General features: G+C 37.6%; 1 protein-coding gene across 2 annotated transcripts in view; it reads left to right on the plus strand.

The window, feature by feature from the left end:
- Nucleotides 1–8,832: 8,832 nt before the first annotated feature.
- Nucleotides 8,833–16,463, plus strand: part of SNX25 (sorting nexin 25) — a 117,619-nt gene continuing 109,988 nt past the window's right edge. For both annotated transcript variants that reach the window (XM_030816389.1, XM_030816390.1), the window contains exon 1: nucleotides 8,833–8,912. In XM_030816389.1, coding sequence (XP_030672249.1) covers nucleotides 8,891–8,912 — 22 coding nt within the window. In that variant the 5' untranslated portion in view covers nucleotides 8,833–8,890. The remainder of the gene's footprint in view (nucleotides 8,913–16,463) is intronic.

Below are 16,463 nucleotides of genomic sequence, written 5' to 3' on the forward strand. Positions count from 1 at the left end.
ATACTTTGATACATGGTATAATAAGCTACAGAAGCTTCTGATCTAATCTGCCATTCATCTTTCTCTATGTTCATGTGAGGTAAAACTAGGATACAGATATAAGCTTTTGGAAGCTGTGTTGGTCTTACTAAGTACCCCTCGAGGATAGAAGGCCCTGACCTGTGCCTTCACACTGCCTCTCTTGTTCATTACTCAGTTCTCCTTCTGGAGGTGCCCTGCTCAGAGGACCTGGGCTTTCAAGGGACATGTTTTAGGGTTGGCCAAAGAGGCTGAAAAGGGATTTTTCCAGCTCACCTATTCATAATTTGTGCTTCAAGGCCAGAAAAGCTCAGAGTACCTCACCTCCCACCCCATTCTCTCCTTTGTTCCTTCAGTTTCTTCTCAGCTGATAGAAGACTTCCCTTTTGTCCGGTTGCAGTGGCTCACAACTATAATCCCAACATTTTGTGAAACCACGGTGGGAGGATTGCTTGAGGACATAAGTTCAAGACCAGCCTGGGCAACATAGTGAGACCCCTGTGTCTACAAAGAAAATAAAAATAAAAAATTAGCTGGGATTGGTGTACACACCTGTAGTCACAGCTGTTTGGGAGGTTGAGGTGGGAGGATTGCTTGAGCCCTGCTGAGTCTGTCCTGCAGACCCTGGCTGAGCAAGGGGTGAAAGGAATATGCAGATGCAGTTATTTTGCATGAGTGTGGCTAGGGTACTGCTGGCACTGGGGGCGAAGAGAGAGTGCAGTCCTGATAAACCAGAGCCGCTTGTATATATTCAGTACAGATTTAATGACAAAGGCCTGGAGCCAACACAATCTGTGGGTAATTAACATTGTTGTCCCCTCTTGCAGGGAGCAGTCTTGTGTGAGGATGATCTAAGGTCGGTTTTCGGGCAACATAAGTAAATAAACTTATCTAGATAAACTCCCCTACATTCGCTTGCACCTACTTCTCATCCTCTGCCTCAGGGTAAGAGAATTAGCTGCCTTCAGCTTTATTCTCTCCCAAAGTTTTGCAAAACCTCCTGGCCTTCCAAGAAGGTTTGCATCTTTCCCTATAACTTTTTATAACTTTTCCCACCACCCTGACCAATCTCTTATAGTACCCAGGAGTTTGAGGCTGTAGTGAGCCGTGACTGTGCCACTGCACTCCATCCAGCCTGGGCAACAGAGTGAGACCCTGACTGGAAGAAAAAAAAGACTCCCCTGTGAAGCAAAAGAAAATTCTTGAGGCATTTAATCTTTTGAATTAAGTCAGAGTCCAACTCCACCTATATATTTTATAGACGCTTTTAGTATGTTTTAGAACATTTTTGGTGGTACCAGTAGTATAACAGTGGCAACATTTTTTATTTAAAATAGAAAAAAGAGGTGGAGACAAATATAGAATAAGAGAATAAATTATGGTATAAACTATTCAAAACATTGCCTGAGTCTTTTATTATTATAAAAGATATTCATGATAAAATACTGAGTGTAAAAAGCCAGATACAAAGTTGTATATATACCATGATCCCAATTTCTTTTAAAAAAAAGTATACAAATGAAAAAGTTACCAGTAATTTATTGTTGTCAGACATTGTTATGGTGCTTGGTGTGTGTTAATTAATGATCATATCAATTTTGTGAGGTAGGTACTATTGTTATCTCTATTTTACATATGAGGAAAGTGAGGTATGGAAAGTAACTTGCCCAAGGTTACATAGGAAGTGTTGGAATCACTGACAAGAAGGAAATGTACCAAAATGTTATTAGTGATCATCTGGATCATCATTATGAGTCAGTTTAATTCCTTACATCTATAATAGAGAATGTATCTCTGCTGTTTATGTAATTGGAAATAACAGTTTAAAAAGAAATTATAGCATCTTTGAAATTTAGAAAAACAGTAATATGAGAAAACTTGTAGGTTGAATTTTAAAGAATAGTTGCTCCTTCCTGTATCTACAGTAGAAATTGTGCTTGACTAAGAGGGAAAAAAAAGGCACAAATCCACTATTTTCTATTAATACAATCTCCCTAAATGATAACCTCTCAGTATCATGTTAACAATTTTCTGTTTTTTTTTTTTTGATAAGGAAAGTAAGATATTCTTTAGTTCATGATTCAGCACAATAAAAGCACAACTCAGGAAACTGTCAAACCAGGTTTTGTTTGGATACTTAAATGCCTTACATCACAGCAAAACATCTCCAGGGAGTGTGCACTTTCCTCTCTGTAAAGCATATCCTCAAAGGCAAAAATACTTCAAGAATTATGTGTTCTGTTATGCTGTGTCTTACTGGTTGAGTTGTATTTGTGATACTGTCTGGTGGGTGCTCTGCTAAGAGCTTTTTAAGAGCAGCCATTACAGACTAGATGCCCATGGCTTGAACATGGCTCGAAGTTTAGCCCAAACGGTGGCAGCCTGCAGAGTTTGTAATAACGTTGAATTAGTTGGAGATATCATCCAAAATTCATGACTTCCATTTTTTTTGTTGTTGGAAAAAAAAAAATTAGGCCAGGTGTGGTGGCTTGTGCCTGTAATCCCAGCACTTTGGGAGGCTGAGGCGGGCGGATCACAAAGTCAGGAGATCGAGACCATCCTGGCCAACATGGTGAAACTCCGTCTCTACTAAATATACAAAAAATTAGCCCGGCGTGGTGGTGGGCGCCTGTAGTCCCAGCTACTTGGGAGGCCGAGGCAGGAGAATTGCTTGAACCCAGGACGCGGAGCTTGCAGTGAGCCGAGATCGCACCGCTGCACTCCAGCCTGGCAACAGAGCGAGACTCCATTTCAAAAAGAAAAAAAAGAAAAGCTTTCAAGTTTTGCTCTGTCTTTAGAAAAATACTCTGAAAATGTTCTTAACATTTTCTCTCTCTGCAGAAAAACTCACTGGGTGATTAAAAATGATCTTGATACGTTGTTTTCAAATAGGTTTAAATCTTAAAATGAAGACAAACTATTTTATTTTTGTTGTTGTTTTTTTTAAGTCTTTTTATTCTTTGCTTTCTTTTTTTTGTTATTTCAGTTTTTTGTGTGTTTTTTTCACTTATTTTATTTAAATAGAAAATAAGGTGTATTTTTTTTACAGGACAGTGGTCTGGTTCACCAAGAGCTTTTATGAGTTAATATTGTGATATGGATACTGAAAACTTAAAGCAAGAGTAGAGTACCCGGTCCTCGTTTCTGGACTAGGATACTGAAGACTATCAGTTATCCTTTGTGACAGTGGGCAAAGTACACGTATTTTCCTTTCATCTTTCCTAAAACAGTCATTTTAGGAAGGTGATTGTCAGGAAGAGGTTGTCTTTACCTGAAGCCTATGCTAGCATCATAGAATAAGTCTTTGGGGAAATCTGCCTTGTGAAGTTTCTTTTTTTCAAACCTATAAATAGGAGAATGAAGACAATTATTGCTTGATTATCTTCAGAGCCACAGGAATTTATTCATGTTTTAAATTTGTTGAATTTTCATTAGCTTCTTTCTCTTTTTTTCTGAAATTGCATCTTGGGGAAAATGATTAGTGGATTCTACCCTTTTGACCTGGAAGAAATAGAGTATGTAGTGGCTACTCATTCAGACATGAGGAGATTGTGGCTTCATAAATATTAAATCCGTAAAAAGGAATTTCCATGCAGAATGTGTACAGAAAACTTTTTCCTCTACTTTCATACCACAACAAACATAAACATAGAAGATTTTTGTGACCAAATGTGTGGGGTTTTTTCCCCACACACCAAGCAGCGGACACCAGCTGGGTGTCCTCTAATTGTTCCAGCACCGTCTACCTGGAGACAGTGGCAGAGCCCATAGGTTAAGCCAGGCTCAGTCCCCAAGAGCCCTCAACCCCCGACCCCCAACGTCAGTCTGTAAGTCTGGGCTGCTGGAACTTCTGGCCAACCAGCTGCAATTTGGGGTGCCCATGAGCCCCCATTGGGTTCAGTTAATTTGCTGGAGCAGCTCACAGAACTCAGGGAAATGCTTACTTACATTTACTGGTTTATTATAAAAGATATTGCAAAGGATACAGATGAAGAAATGCTATGGTGAAGTATGGCGGAGGGGTGCAGAGCTTTCATGCCCTCCCTGGGCACCACCCTCCAGGAACTTCACATGTTCAGCTGTCCGGAAGCTCACTGAGCCCTGTCCTCTGGAGCTTTCCTTCCTCTAGAGTATAGGGTGGGATCTCTGATGGGAGGGTCCTAAGACCCACAGTCAGAGAGGCAGGGGCCCCTGAAAGTAGAAGGAGGGCAGAAAAAGGTCAGAGGCCTGCCCCCAGGCCCGACACACCCAACATTGTAACAAAAGACTGGAACAAGGGCTATAGCAGTTAGGAGCCAGGAACCCTGGATGAAAACCAATATGTATCATAACACTGCACATAGTAACCCAGTTATTTTTGGCCCATGAGGTGTTTTTTTCTCTTTCCTGTTCTCCTGGCTTACAGATTCTCCATCAGGCTATGGGGATGGGATAGGGACAAAGAACTGTTTTCTTTCTAGTAAGGGCCAGTGATTCCTAGTGGGTAGGGTGTGGGAACTTCAGAACCAGATTGGAAAATCAGACTGAAAGAATAATAGGTAGGGGTTTTGCTTAAATAGAGCTAAAATAGAAAACATTATTCTCATAAACCCATCTCCCCTGCAATTTGATTTTTATTATGGTAAAATACTTATAAAATTTGCTATCTGAACCATTTTTGAGTATACAGTTCAGTGATACTAAATGCATTTATAATGTTGTGCAACCATTGCCACCATCTATCTCCATAACTCTTTTCATCTTGTAAAACTGAGACTCTGCTAGGCACGGTGACTCATGCCTATAATCCCAGCACTTTGGAAGGCCTAGGTGGGAGGATCGCTTGAGGCCAGGAGTTCAAGACCAACCTGGGCAACATGGGGAAACTCCCATCTTTACAAAAAACTTAAAACATAGCGGGACACACACTTGTAGTTCTAGCTACTCAGGAGGCTGAGATGGAAGGGTTGCTTGAGCCAGGAGGTTGAGGCTGCAGTGAGCCGAGATTGCACCACAGTACTCCAGCCTGGGTGACAGAGTGAGACCCTATCAAAAAACAAAAAAACCCCAAACTGAAACTCTATACCCATTAAACATTAACTCACCATTTCCCCCTTCCCCTAGCTCTTAGAGAAACCACCATTTTACCATTTTATCATTAAATAGACGAAAGGCCTTATTCAGATGTAGTCAGTAGTGACAAACATATGTTTGTATGTTACATGTAAGTATGAAGTAGCCAGATAAAAGAAATATACAGACACATGGCAAGAGGTAGTAGATCTGTAACTAGGAAGATAAAAAATAAGAATAAAAAAATTAAAAGTTTTGAAGCTATAAAGATAGACACATATCCAAAGAATATGCTTCAGATATGCATGTACTGTCAGTCATATTCATACCCAGCCGTTATAGGCAGTTTCCATTTTAAGAACTCAAATTGAAGAACAACTCCTTTTTTTTTTTTTTTTGGAGACAGTGTCTTGCTGTGTTGCCCAGGCTGGAGTGCAGTGGTACAGTCATGGGTCACCGCAGCCTGCATCTCCTGGGCTCAGTCAGACCTCCTTCCTCAGCCTCCTGAGTAGCTGGGACTACAGGTGCCTGCCACCAAGCCCAGCTAATTTTTTAAATTTTAGATGGGGTTTCACCATGTTAGCCAGGCTGGCCGCTAACTCCTGACCTCAAGTGATCCACCTGCCTCTGCCTCCCGAAGTGCTGGGATTATAGGCGTGAGCCACCGCACCTGGCCAGGAACTTCTTCGAAGTTTATTGGCTTTGGTTTTATCATTTGATCAGTATTGTTCATTTAACTATTTGCCAAAGCTTTGAGAAGTTGCGATTAAAATTATTTAGCAGTGTAGACCTCTGAAAGCATTTAACTCCATTAAATATTACCCCCAAAATTCGTAAGTTGTTTAAATATCTGCCTGATGTTTTAAAAGCAGTAGAATTTGAAAAGTCCTCATTTCTTCAATTTTTTTTCTTCTGTGAACTAAATGAAAAATGTTAAAATTTCAATAAAATCTAGATCATTTATTTAATTTCATAGAGAGCTACCCAGAAACTAGAAAATAGTTTTAAAAGGTCACATGATTTTATTTTATGCATTAAATGTCTTTGTCTATATATAATTATGATTAAGATTTTTAAAAAATTCCTGGGGAAAATGTTGAATGCTATATGTTAATTTGAGCATAAAGGAATGTCTTTTCTTTCTTGGGTGCAACATGTACATCTTAAGGTTTAAAAAAAAAATTGCACTAAGAAATCTTGAATCTATGGCTTTTTTCCTCTTTTTTTATAAGGTCACCAGGAGACTTTTGTTTGTTTTTAATAACAGTAAGCACGAACAGGGATGACATCCTTGGCACTTGATCGTAGATAGCATGAGTGTTTTTAATAACAGTAAGCACGAACAATGATGACATCCTTGGCACTTGATCGTAGATAGCATGAGACTAATCAAGGACTGGAAATTCTCCACTCCCATTTGGGTGGCCTGGGGCTGTGGGATTGATTGCATCTGTGCTGGTCTGGCCTCTGCTTGAGAATGAAGTGGTTCTCCACACTTGTTTGTAGGATGAGGGTGACAGTAACATTAGCCTTTTAGCTCTCCAAGTCATGTGGCACTGCTGGTCAAGAACTTGTAATATTTCTCACGTGAAAAAAAAATGTTCTGCAATTTTTTTTGTTTCCTTTTTTCCTTCCAAACCAGTAAGTAGACCCCAATTACATTGTACATGCTTTTGATTACGGTGATATGTGATCAAGTGAAAAAATCCTCTTTTTAATGTAGTCTCACTAGCCAGATAGTGGGGTTTTCATTCTGTAGTCTCTCCTTTAAGAAAAACAATGCCACCAAGCAGTATCTTTTTTTTTTTTTTTTTCTCCCAGACAGAGTCTTGCTCTCTCAGGCTGGAGAGTGCAGTGGTGAGATCTCAACTCACTGCAACCTACATCTCCTGGGTTCAAGCTATTCTCATGCCTCAGCCTGCCGAGTAGCTGGGATTACAGGCGCCTGCCACCATGCCCAGCTAATTTTTGTATTTTTAGTAGAGATGGGGTCTCACTGTGTTGGCCAGGCTGGACTCAAACTCCTGACCTCAAGTGATCCGCCACCCTTGGCCTCGCAACGTGCTAGGATTATAAGCGTGAGCCACTGCACCCAGCCCAAAGCTGTATCTTTATACAGTTATTTTTTTTTAACATCACTTGCTGTTATACAGACACACATAGACTTAAAATTCTATACCTCTGCCTAGAGGAAACCACTTTTAAAAGTGTTTGTGCTTGCAAACATTTTCCCATCATAGAAGACTTTCCATGAAGGTATATATGTATCCCTAAAGCATTCTTTTTAATGGTATACCAATAATTTATTTAACTCTTTGACTATTGACATATATATAAAAACTTGCGTTACTTCCAATTTTTTTGCCCCTATAATTAATATAGTAGTAAAATTTCTTATACATGTACTTTTTTGCATTTCTGTTGGGCAGAGTCCTAGGAGTGGCATTGCAGAATAAAAAGTCCTTTAGGCCGGGTGCGGTGGCTCACGCCTATAATCCCAGCACTTTGGGAGGCCAAGGCAGGTGATCACATGAGGTCAGGAGTTCGAGACCAGCCTGTCTAACATGGCGAAAGCCCATCTCTACTAGAAATAAAAAATTAGCTGGGTGTGGTGTCGTGCGCCTGAAGTCCCAGCTACTCTGGAGGCTGAGGCAGGAGAATCGCTTGAACCTGGGAGGCGGAGGTTGCAGTGAGCTGACTGGTTGCAGTGAGCACCACAGTACTCCAGCCTGGGCAACATGTGAGACTCAAAAAAGTCCTTTAAAATTTTGATATATGTGGCTCAGTTGCCTTCTTAAAAGCTTGTAGAAATAGATATTTTCCCAACAATATATGAAAACAACCATTTCCCTGTGTCCTTGTCAACATTAGATAGGTGAGTCCTTTCCGCTGCTTTGGCAGTCTGATGGTATCTCATTGCTCTAATTTGCATTCCTCTAATAAAAAAGGCGATTGCATTTTTTTGTCATACATTTATTGGTCATTTGTTTATCTTTGATGATTTCCCTTTCAACTTCTTTGGTTTTCTTTTGAGTTATTTTTCTTATTTTTGGAGTCTCTATATATTTAATAATAGTTCTTTGTTACATATGTTACAGATATTGTCTCCTAGTCTATCATTTATATTTTGTTTGCATTATCTTTTGTGAAACAAGAATTTTGTATTTTAGGTAGTCAGATTTGTCATTTTTTTCCCCTGCATACCACTTGGATTTTGTGTTTTATTTTAGAGAAGCCTTTTCCATTCCAAGATCATAAAAAGCTGCTCCCTTATTTCCTCTTAATTCTTTTTTAGCTTAAAACATGTTTAGCTGTTTAATCTTTTTGGAGTTATTTATATACAAAGTGTAAGACCGTAACCTTTTATTCCCATGTGAATATCAAATTATTCCAACAGCATTTACCGAGTAGTGTGTGGTTTTTATCATTAATTTCAAATTCTTCTTAAGAAAATTATGTTCTTAATTTGCACATATATAGCTACATCAGTTTGTTTACTCCCTACCATTGTGTTGATTTATTTATTCCTATACAGTCATTATACTGTTTGGGTATCTGGTAGGGAAAATCCTTCCTTAATTTTTCTTCCAAAAAATTTTAACCTTAAGCATTTATTTACTTTTGTGGAAAAACTGCAGTTATTTGTTAAGCCTTATCTTAATGCTTGTTTAGATGGCATTTCATACCTTTGATTTTGTTTTTATATGTGATTTATTCATTCAGTAATCTGCTTTGTATTTTTTTCCTTTCATTTCAGAGTCCTGTGTATGGAAACTCACATGAGTCAGCTCAGTCTAGAAGGGTAGTAATTTCTCATAATATGGATAAAGCTCTGAAAGAAGGTAAGGATTAAATGAGAGTATATAATTACCATGTAAAGCAATTCATTATGTTCTAAGAGGAAAATAATAATCTCCAGCAAATTTATTCTTCTTGTCTGCATGTAGCATTAGGAATTTTTTCTTCAGGAGTTTGTATTTGATGACTAAATACATCCATGTTTTGTTTGCATGTAAGAGATTTACACGTTTGTTGAGTAGGAATTTCCAGATCATGTGAAACTAGCCAGCCATGTAGAGCTAGTTGCATCATATGAAGCACAGATCTGTTCTCTCTTTTCTAAAATGGGTTTTAGGAATTTTTTTTTTTCTTCTAGCTATAACCTAGAGAAGGTATGTTGAGATAAATAGACTCAGGCTCACTCATAGATGAACCAGTTAAACCCAACTAAGTGATAGTAGCCTTTCAGAGGAATGAACGTACAATGAAGCTTGTCTTGAAGAAGGCAGAAGCGGGGTGGTGGAAGGTGAAATATGGCTATGTCTGGAAGTGGGAATAAAGAAGTGTACTTTTAAATATTAAAATTTTAAAAGATAATATATTTTGAAGATCAAATTAAGGTTTAAGAAAGATTTAAATATCAAATTTCTAAAAACATTGACAGTTTCAGATAATTTTCAGAAAACAAGTCATGAGTTTTTCAGGTGAATACATGATGTTAGACATGAAGTTAAGAGAGCTGAATAAGTGATATGTACATATATGTGTTTTGCTCATCATAGTTCACAAAAATCACGATATGAAAATCTGAAAATGAGAGTACTATATCAGTACAGAAACAGTTTGAAATTGTGTGGATTCACAGAATTTCAGACCTTTGGGGACATAATTAAATTTTAAAAAATATTTCTATTAGTAGTTAAAGTACGACTTATAAAACTTACTGGATTTAAAATTTGGCAATTATTCATAATCTCATAATCATGATTTTAGAGTACAGGATTGGCTGGGTGTGGTGGCTCATGCCTGTAATCCTAGCATTTTGGGAGACTGAGGTGGGTGAATTGCTTGAGCCCAGGAGTCCAGCCTGGGCAACATGGTGAAACTCTATCTCTGCAAAAAATACAAAAATTAACTGGGAATGGTGGCACATGCCTGTAGTCCTAGCTACTTGGGAGGCTGAAGTGGGAGGATTGCTTGAGCCCGAGAGACAGAGATTTGCAGTGAGCCTAGATTGCACCACTGCACTCCAGCCTGAGCAACACAATGAGACCTGTCTCAAAAAAAATGTACAGGATTTATTCATAATTGCTTTTATTGAGGTAAAATTTACATACTTTGAAATGTACAAATCTTAATTATACAATTCAGTAATTTTCATTAATGTGCATAACGTATAACCACCTCATTCAAAATAGAGAACATTTCCATCATTCTAGAAAATTTGCCTCATGCTCCCCTTTGATCAACACCCATCCTTCATGGTATCACTTCATTTTGCCTCTTCTAAAACTTTATGGAAATGGAACCATACAGTGTGTATTCTTTTATGCCTGGCTTCTTTTACTCAGCATAATGTTTTCGAGATTCATCCATATTGTGTATATCAGTCTATTCTTTGTTACTTTTGGGTGGGTGGTATTCCATTACACTGATACAGCTATCACAATATGTTTACCCTTTCTCCTGTTGGACATTTGGGTTATTTCTAAGTTTTGGCAAGTTAGTCAATATAGTTGCTATCAACAGATATTTCAGTGGACATCTGTCTTTATTTCTCTTGGATAAATAGGAGTAGAATTGCTGAGCCATAGGATAGTTGTATGTTTAATTTTATAATAAATTACCAGACAGTTTTCCAAAATGATTGTCTCTTTTTAGACTCTCACCAACAATTTATGAGAGTTCCGGTTGTTTCATATTACAACCAACATTTGCTGTTGTTTTTTTCCTCTTTTAGTCATTCTGATGGGTGTATCTTATTGTGGCCTTAAATTACGTATCCCTACTGACTATGATATTAAACACCTTTTCATGTGTTATTGACAATTTTCAGATTTTTATTTGTGATGTGTCTATGCAAGTTTTTCTTTTTTAAACTTATAATTTATTTATAGTTTTAAAAATATCTGGATTCATGTTTTTTGTTAGATACAGATACAGAAAATTTTTCTTCTAGTTTGTGAATTGCCTTTTGTTTTCTTAATGCTATCCTTGAGTGGATATTTTCAATTTTGATAAAGTCCAATTTACCAGTCTTTTTTTCCTGTCTGTTCTTTAGATAGATAGGATGATGATGATTTTTTTCAAGTTCACCAATTTTTTTTTTCTGTCTCATCTCCAATCTGTAGTTAAGTGCATCCAGTGAAATTTTTATTGCACACTTTGTGCTTTTCATGTGTAGAATTTCCATTCGGTTCTTTTTTCTTGTTGTTTCTGCAATTTTTGCTTCTCTGCTGAGATTCTCTAGTCTGTCAATTATTACAACATTTTTATTTTTAATTTCTTGAACATATTTTGTAGTAGCTGCTTTAAAGTTCGTTTATGATAATTCCAACATCCGGGCTATCTTGATGTTGGTTTCTGTTAATGGCTTTTTCTCTTGACTAGATGTCACTTTTTGGGGGTTTCTTCTGACGTCCAGTTGTTTTTGATTGTATACTGGACAATGTGGATGCTGCTTTTTAGACATTCTAGATTCTGTTATCTTCCTCTGAAGAGGTTTTTAGTATGCAGTTTAATTAATGGCTGATCACCTTGAAGATACTTGGTTTTATACATTTTCTTAGGATGGGTGTGTTTGGATTTTGTCCTTAATCTAAAGTGAATCCCTCAGTCCGGGGACATAGACTTAACTCTTCTGATTCATGGCCTTTCTACAATTGCAATGAAAAGCCCAACACCATTAGTGGAATTCTAGCTCCAAACTCTGTCTCCCTGGTGGACAGTAGTTGGAGTATCTGCTCAGCTCTTTGAGTCTTCCAGCTGTTGCTTTCCACTGGTCTCCTGTAGTCTTACCCCTATACATGTGTAGTTCACAGTCGGCAATGAATTTGAGAATCTGTACCCAGATTTCATGGCGTTTATTTCTTGCCTTTATTTTCAGCAGCCCTGGCAACTCTTAAATCTGTTTCCTGATGTATTAAAAGAAAAACACAAAAGACATTCTCTTCCAGTTTACTGCCTGTACCTCTAAGACTGCAGTTGTCTTTAGGGAAAAGCTGTATGTAAACATGGATCTTACCTAGTGCCATTCCTTTCTTTCAAATAGATTTCCTTCTAATTGCTTAGTTTGGTTGCTCTCAGTGCTTTTAAATACAGATGGTTCCTGATTTATGATAGTTCAGTTTATGGTTTTTTTTACTTTTGTGGGGTGGGATGGGGTCGTTATTAGGATGCAACTCCATCATAAGCTGAGGAACATCTGTAGTTTTTTAATATTTTTTTCTAGATTTCCGAATTATTTTCTATAGGAAGGTTAGTCTGATATAAGCTATTCTACCACTCCTGGAATTAGAACTCTGTCCTTAATATTAAAAAAAGTTTTAATTGTGTTAAAATAGACATAACATAAAATTTATCGTTATAACCATTTTAAGTATATAGTTCAATAATGTTTTGTGTGTGTGTGTGTGTGTGTGTGTGTGTGTGTGTGTGTGTGTGTGTGTGACAGAGTCTTGCTCTGTCGCCCAGGCTGGAGTGCAGTGGCATGATCTTGGCTCACTGCAACCTCCGCCTCCTGGGTTCAAGCAGTTCTTGTGCCTCAGCCTCCCAAGTAGCTGAGATTACAGGCGCAAACCACCATGCCCAGCTAACTTTTGTATTTTTAGTAGAGACGATGTTTCACCATGTTGGCCAGGCTGATCTCGAGCTCCTGACCTGAAGTGATCCGCTTGCCTCGGCCTCCCAAAGTGCTGGAATTACAGGTGTGAGTCACCGTGCCTGGCCTTAGTTCAGTAATGTTAAGTACATCCACATTATTGTGCAACCAATCTCTAGAACTGTTTTCATCTTGCAAAACTGAAACTCTTTACTTATTAAGTGACAACCCCTTTCTCTTCCTCCAGCCCCTGGTAACCACTGTTCTACTTTTTGTCCCTATGAATTTGACTACTCTAAGTATCTTACCTAAGTGGAATCATATAGTATTTGTCTTTTTGTGTTTGGCTTATTTTAATGTCCTCAGGTTTCATCCATGTTGTAGCACGTGACAGGATTTCCTTCCGTTTTCAGGCTGAATGATATTCCATTGTGTGTGTGTGTGTGTGTGTGTGTGTGTGTGTATGTGCCACATTTTGTTTATCCATTCACTCATCAGTGGACACTTGCTTTCTACCTTTTGGCTATTGTAAATGATGCTGCTATGAACATGAGTGTCTCTTTAATTTTTGAATACTTAGAAATTTCTCTGTACTTGGACATGACCTTTATTTTAGACCAGTTTGTTTCAGAAGTACTTATGGGGAAAAAAAAGACAGAATAAGGGTTGAGACTTACTTGGCAAAAACATTATCCTCAAGCTAATTTCTATTCAGTGATTTCTTCTGAAAGGAAAATGTTTTCCAAAGCCTTTGGGTAAGTGTTTCAGTTTATTACACTTTGCTTTTTTTTTTAAACCACATTCTTAATGTTCACAATTTTTTTTACCTATTCTTTGCTTTAAAGTGGTTTTCAGGGAAAAGCTGCTGAAGTTCAGCATTATATAATCTTAACAAAAGGAGAGCTAGTAGCTGCTAGAAAGTTAGTTATTGGGAGTAAAATTCACGCATTTGGCAGTAGTTCTTCAACAGCAACAACAACAACAAACAAAACTAGAATCACCTTCCAAGAAAAATTTGACCAGTTACTTTTATGGAGAATTAGAATCTAGAAGTGTATATTGAGAAGGCTAAGAGGTTTCATCAGCATGTAGAAAATCTTTAGTGGTTATAATTTGCATCTCTGGAGTGGTTTGATTTACATTTCTAAACCCGGCACCAATATATTTAATTGGAATTCAGAATGTTATTAACTAGCTATAATAGATTTAATATTAATCAAATTGAGGGTCTCTGTACATTTGCAAAACATTAAACAATATACTTGTTAAGGCTGTAGTAATTTAAATTCAGTTATACTAAATGCTTATGAAATATTTATCTAAAAATCTCCTCCTTGGAAGCTAATTTAAACTAGAGAACATTATGGTACCATTTTGTCTTTATATATCTATTTTATTGCTTTTAGAGTGTGTAATTTAAAAACATTTAAAGAGTTAATTACCATATAAGGCATGTGTGTTTGTCTGCATGTATACATGTTCTACATGTTTGTGTGCTGATATTTTTCTCACTAAATTTGTGCTTGTGTTGTAGCTCAATATAAGTTAGGATTTAAGTCTTTACAGACTGAATTACAAAGAAGAAAGAAGTAATAGTCAAAAATGCAGAGCACAATAATATACTCCAGCTTTCTGTGGAACAATAAGAAATACTAAAGCTACAAATGCTGGAAGTTAAATGGCACACTTGAGGAAAGTGACCAAAGCATATGACTGCTCTGTTTTGTTAGCCAGTTTAAAATGTAAAACTATATTTTAGGGGTTCAGATCTAATATGAGTGAACTCTTCTTTTTGAGAAGTCAGAACAGTTACCCTTCTGTACCAGATAGCTTCAGAAGTTTCTCCAAAAGCTACATTTACCAGAAAACTGACAGAAGACAGGGAAAAAAAGACTTATAAAAATCTTTTTGACTTACTATTAAATCTCAATAGATCTATTGCCTAATTTTCACTAGCCTACCCTAAACTATCTCTAATGTGGACCAGATAATTTAATTGTATAATTATTGAGTACATGCCATTTGTTCAGTGGTGTGTTCAATCTTAAATTGAAAGTTCTTGAATTGAAAATATAATTCTTTTTCAAGACCTTGGGGATGCTGACCTCAGACTGTCTTATAAAAGACCCTGTCTGCCACGCAGAAAACTCCGAAAAACAACAAAACCCCAGATGCCACACACAAAAAATCCCACTGTCTGAATATCTTAGAATTAAATACCGTTACCCTCATTTTTTGCAATTAATGTTACATGTACATTTCAGACTTGTTTTTTTCTTTTCTTTTTTTTTTTTTTTTTTTGAGACCGAGTCTCACTCTGTTGCCCAGGCTGGAGTGCAGTGGCATGATCTCAGCTCACTAACCTCTGCTTCCCGGGTTCAAGCGATTCTTGTGCCTCAGCCTCCTGAGTAGCTTGGGATTACAGGCATGAGCTACCATGCCTGGCTAATTTTTGTATTTTTAGTAGAGGTGGGGTTTGACCATGTTGGCCAAGCTTGTCTTGAACTCCTGACCTCAGGTGATGCACACGCCTTGGCCTCCCAAAGTGCTGGGATTACAGGCGTGAGCCACCATGCCCAGCCTACATATACATTTCAGAGTGAGCACATTTCAGCTAGTTTTGATTGGCTCTTAATGCTTTTCTGAATTTCAATGGTAAATATGCCTATAAGTAATTGTTATAGACAGGGTCATAACTTGAAAACAATCATAACAGTGGAAGATACTGCAAGGTCATTGTCAAAGTGTAACAGAAGTTTTATGGAGAACAGGACTTTTAACAGCTTTGGAACAGGTCCTAGATAAGGCAAACCTTATGTGGTAGTCTTTTTTTCCAAGGCCCACCGTATGGCTGTTCCAGATGTCTGGCTGTCTGGGAGTTAGATGGTGGCACAGAGGAAGCAAGGCTCGCATGACTTCTCCCACCCTTTAGAAAGCTCAGCTCATCGAGTTCTAGTTCATGCCCTTCTCTCAGTGACATGCAATATGTATCCTTTTTTTGTTGTTGGATAAATAAATAGCTCTATCAATCACATAAACTAATAACCCCAAATCTTTCTAGAAGAGAACTTTCCATTGCATTTTGAAACTTTACAAACCATAAAAGACCATCTAAATGAACAATAGAATTGTTGTTGTTGTTGTTTATCATTGTCGTCTTAGACAAGTTTCTGGTTGAATGAGGACTGTCTCTTTGTTCTAAGAGACCCAGGTGGTGGACTTTTATGACCCATGGGGCTCTACCTCCTGGGCAGAACATGTATCTCTGAATTGTATTTCTGAATTGCTCAGGGGAAAAGGCAAGGGTAGAAAAAGCCCTCTTGAAGCTCTCTTTCTTATACTGTTTACTTAGCTCATTCCTTGTTCTGAAAATTTGTGGGTAGCGATTACATAACATCCTGTTGTCTAGACTAACGCGGGAGCCTTTTAACTTGCATCCTCATCTATAGTTTTTCTCTACTGTGTTACCCTAAATCCTATTTTTAGGTTAACCTAACTAAAACTAAAGTTCCAATCATGTTACTTCATTCTCCCTAATCTCCAGTGGCCTCCTTTTTGCCTACTCATTTCTTTGAGAGCAGTTCTAAAACTAGATATACTTGAATGATAATAGCACCTGAATTTGTATTGGGTGTTATCATGCCTTTAGAAGAAAGATTTTGTTGCCTGGTAGTGAGGATAAGTGTTCTTTCATTTCTCATTGTGATTAATTGTATTATTTCTGTGTATTTCTTTTTTTTTCTTTAGTTGGCGTCTTGATCTTGAATGTTTATTTCTTAATAAAAGCCATGAA

The sequence above is a fragment of the Nomascus leucogenys genome, chromosome 7b, assembly GCF_006542625.1.
Source record: "Nomascus leucogenys isolate Asia chromosome 7b, Asia_NLE_v1, whole genome shotgun sequence".
In the NCBI taxonomy this organism is placed as follows: domain Eukaryota; kingdom Metazoa; phylum Chordata; class Mammalia; order Primates; family Hylobatidae; genus Nomascus; species Nomascus leucogenys.